General features: G+C 43.2%; 1 protein-coding gene across 1 annotated transcript; it reads right to left on the bottom strand.

Annotated features, from left to right (window-relative positions):
• Positions 1 to 324: 324 nt before the first annotated feature.
• On the bottom strand, positions 325 to 2,639 carry LOC129730480 (monocarboxylate transporter 7). The gene is made up of 6 exons (XM_055689825.1): positions 2,208 to 2,639; positions 1,542 to 2,149; positions 1,320 to 1,464; positions 912 to 1,032; positions 502 to 765; positions 325 to 445 (listed from the first exon to the last, which is right to left on the bottom strand). The coding sequence occupies exons 1-6, from the start codon at positions 2,554 to 2,556 to the stop codon at positions 442 to 444; spliced, it is 1,491 nt and encodes a 496-aa protein (XP_055545800.1). The 5' UTR covers positions 2,557 to 2,639; the 3' UTR covers positions 325 to 441.
• Between the last annotated feature and the right edge of the window lie 1,503 nt (positions 2,640 to 4,142).

The following is a 4,142-nucleotide window of genomic DNA, read 5'->3' as shown; positions in this document are numbered from 1 at the left end:
TTTGAAATCTTATTTTTGCTAAGGATTTTTTCCTTTCCCGGTTCCCGAGAATTCCCGGGAAATGAGATTTTTCATTCCCGTTTCTCGGGATATCTATTCTCGGGAATATTGCAAACCCTACATAGAAGTGAGCGCTTTATTATATGTGACAACCTTGTATAAGAAAGTTGTTTGTCAAGAATATTGCTATCGCACTCTAGATTTTCTCTGAAATTCGGCTTCTGGACCATTATTCAGTGTCTATGATTCCACAATCTAGTTTATGGAGGTGGAGTTCTTTGTGCTCCGCGGTGGAGTTCTTTGTGCTCCGTAACAGGGAGCGCAGAGCCAGAAAGGTTGGGATCCACCTCGCTACAATCAGTTGACAACAACGGTAAAATTCTCCCGTTGCATGAGTTCTAGGAAGCATTATTTTAGAAAAATAATTCAGCTTCAGCGCATTCAGCTAAAATGTTTTATTTCAAGAATAAATAGTATCCCTAAAGTAGTAAATTATATCACCTAGTCGACTGGCCATCCATCGCTTCCAGACGTATGTCCACGGAAGCTGCTCGCTGTCCAGCGACCTTCAGAGCTTTTGCCTTGAGCCAGTAGTAAACAATCTCGAACAGCCAAGGAAATACACATAATGCCATGAACAGTGTTAGACAGTGGAACGAAATCGAGTAACTTCCGGTAACGTCACGGATGTAGCCAACAATCGGTCCTACTGCAAACGTAATATTCCCCTGCAGGAACATAAACAAACCGTAACCGGACGGAAATCTGCGAACGGAAGCGTGAACGAAAAAAAAACATTGCTTTAAACCGGAAGGTGTTGCCTTCAATCGCATGCCGAGCCCGGTACGAGTTTGTATCGATCTGATATCGGTTCCGATTGCGTGACCAGAGCCATATATCACTTAACTTACCGTTTTTGGGGCAGATATTCCGAAAATACCAACGGCAGCGGAACATGTATCCAGGTTCGCAGGAATCCCATTATGGCTGTTATGATAGCCATGCCGTAAAAATCGGTAACGAACAAAAATGCTGTTCAATAGATGCGAAAAGAAGAAAAATGCAATTCAGAGAGAAGGGCTGTAAAACATGACTGGAAAACAATGCTACCAAATGTGGCCATTAACATATTGTGTTTTTTTTTTGTTCGCGACAGTGGCGCAGCTGGGCAGTGGTAGGGTGTACCAATACAATTTAATGTTCGCAACTTTGACCCCCTTCGAAAACATGACTGCTTGCTGCGGCACAGCTCGAAGCGTTTTTTACTCCCTGCAAGTCCTACGGCAGTGGCAGAATTTTAAGTGGGTAAAAGTGATTACCGAAACGTGCCATGATGGTGAAAAGCGCCCCAGCCAGATAGACGTAGCGAGCCTTAATGTTTAAACATGTGCTGGAAATGGCCAGAAAAACGCGCGATAGCAGATCCGCTCCGGCTCCGATGGCGATGATTAGAGAAACGTCCGGCTGTAAAAGAGCGATTAGTAGCAGGTCACGATTAGTATTCAAAGCACCGAAGGAAAATTACACGGTTTTATGAGTACTTTGGTAAATCCTATCATGAACAAATACATCGGCTGCAGAGTGAAGAATGCCAGATCCGAGTAGAGTGCGAATGAGATGCCAAGAACGATGTTGACATAGATCGGATCCTTCAGCAGGGTGAGATCCAAGAAGTCCACCAGAACTTGCCATTTGGTGGATGGTTTTTTATCACGCTCAGTAGAGTCGCTGACGACAACCGGACCGGACCAGTTTCCGAGACCGGGAATCGAGGATGCCCTTCGCGAACGATTTGTCTCCTTAACTCTTAGTAATTTTGCATCATGTGCGGTCTTGTCAGAGGGAGCCTCAACTTTAGGTTTTTCTGTGATTTGAATTTCTTCTTCTTCAACGTGCACCTTTTTTAGGTGCCATTCTACGGGTTGCATTACCAGCATTGCTACCACTGTGTGGCTATTCACTGCCGCAAGAACTGCCATACAACCTCGAAAGCCGTATGCTTCCATAGTTTTTTGAATGAAAATTGGATAAAACATTGTACCCAAACCTATCAAGGTTTGCGAAATGCTCATCATAACCACGCGCTTCTCCACGAAATAAGCATTGAATGTGGTGTAAGAAACGGGAATCATCAGACCAAACCCAGCTCCTGAAAATAATGACTTTTTTATTCCTTATCCGTTTGAGGATTTACTATCAATTCCTACCTTGAAATATACTAAATGACACCAACAGTTCATTGGTGGATCTGACAAAAATCGTTAAGAAACTACCAACCACATACAGGCAGGCTCCAATCAAGCCAACTGTCCGGCAGGATGTCTTCTTCATAAGCGTGTTAGTGAAAAGCCCCGCGAAGCTTAGTGCACTGAAGAAACAACTTGTAATCAGCGCGATTGCGCTCGTCTCTTCACCAAGGCTGGTTAAAAAGTCTCCATACATCAGCCCAAACGAGGGCAAAGAACCTAGCGAAACCGTGAACATAGCGGCCATTCCGATCCCGACCAGCAAACCCCAGCCACCCTCGGGTGGCACCTTTCTATAACCGACCGACATTCTTACTATCGTGAGAATAACTTAAAACTGACTACACGATCGTGATTCGACGGATGACTGACTGGCACTAGCGCAAAGATAGTGTTTTATCATAAACTTGGTTAAACGGAAGGAATTTCACGAATTCCGTGCCGCCGCGACGAGATTGCTCAGCTAGAAATAGAGATTGTTTGAGCAAACAGATGCGGCACTGAGATGACGAAAAGGATTAACTTCTGTTTTCCAAGCGTGTTACCGAGTGGCAAACAGATTGCCACTAACGCTGCTGGTATTGTTCCCAAGGTGAAGTTTAGTTGCGTGTAATGGGGTGAAATTGATGGCCCAAACGTTTTGATAAAAAAATAATGATTAAAAGATACTGATCTGTCAACACTAGATAATGCTTACGTGTTCTCAAATAGAATTTTCACGAGGTTCACGTGCCTCTAAAAGTTAACCTTTGAATGTTCGGGGTAATTTCAAATACTGTGGAAAAAATTGCATTTCAAAAAAAGTCAATAAGCTATGAGTTTGGTGAAGCTCAGAAAAATATCATTTTCAACGATGATTATACCAAATGAGAGTAACAGTAAAAAATAAAATTTCGTGAGTCACAGTTAGATGATTTCAACCTGAAATGTTGTTGTTTACATTTTTAAAATAGCCTTTTTTAATAAAATGCATGAATTTCTTGGATACATACCTTCTTACTTTCCTGGTGAAACATCCCTCATTTCTCTATTTCTCCGATTTTACCTGCATCACAATGATACTCCAGCTTGTATCCAGCTTTTTGAACGTCCACACTTCAAAGATTTTGCTCTAACCCAACCACCTAGCTCGTTGCGCGCCGCTAAGTAGTGTACCGGCCGGATTCGAAACAAACACCATTTTTGCGGGATTGTTATCCGGCATTCCTACTACATGTTCCGCCCATTGTACCTTTCCAGCTTCAGCGGGCTTCTGGATACTGGGCAAACCGTAGAGTTGCGCCAGTTCGTAGTTCATTCTTAGCCTCCATACGCCATCCTCACATACTGCGTCGAAGATGGTTCTAAGAACACGTCATTCGAAAACGGTCAGTTTTTTTTATCTCAAGGTCTTGTAGCGTTCGTAGCAGGCCAGACTTTTAGCTACGCTACGTTTGCGGATTTCCCTACTACAGTTGTTGTCTGCCGTTACCCACCAATTATCCGAGGTATACAAATCAGTCATCCACCTCTAACTCATTTCTGTCCCTTGCTACGCTGCTGCCCTTACGAGCCTCGATTCCCCCTGCTAGCAGATACTTGGTCTTCGACTGCTTCACGTTTCAACTTTGTGCACTGTTTAGCAACCGCCTGGAAGGTCCTTCCGACAAGGCTACGTTGGGAATCGTGATCGCTGGGTATTTCTCACATTCCAACTCATAGTGCTTCTCGTAATTGGGCATATTATTCTCTCCTTCCACTTCTCCGGTAGCTGTTATTTATCCTAGACAGGCTTTAGATAAGTACTGCCGTGCGATACTGTACTCACGACTGAAGATATAAATAACAAATAACAAATAACAAGTGGAAAAACTAGTTTTAAGGTAGTCTTTTAAAGAAAACGGTTAAATTTCTTCA

Source organism: Wyeomyia smithii, chromosome 3 (assembly GCF_029784165.1).
Source record: "Wyeomyia smithii strain HCP4-BCI-WySm-NY-G18 chromosome 3, ASM2978416v1, whole genome shotgun sequence".
Classification (NCBI taxonomy): domain Eukaryota; kingdom Metazoa; phylum Arthropoda; class Insecta; order Diptera; family Culicidae; genus Wyeomyia; species Wyeomyia smithii.
Note: the sequence above shows the minus strand (reverse complement) of the source record. Positions and strands in the feature narration are given on the sequence as shown.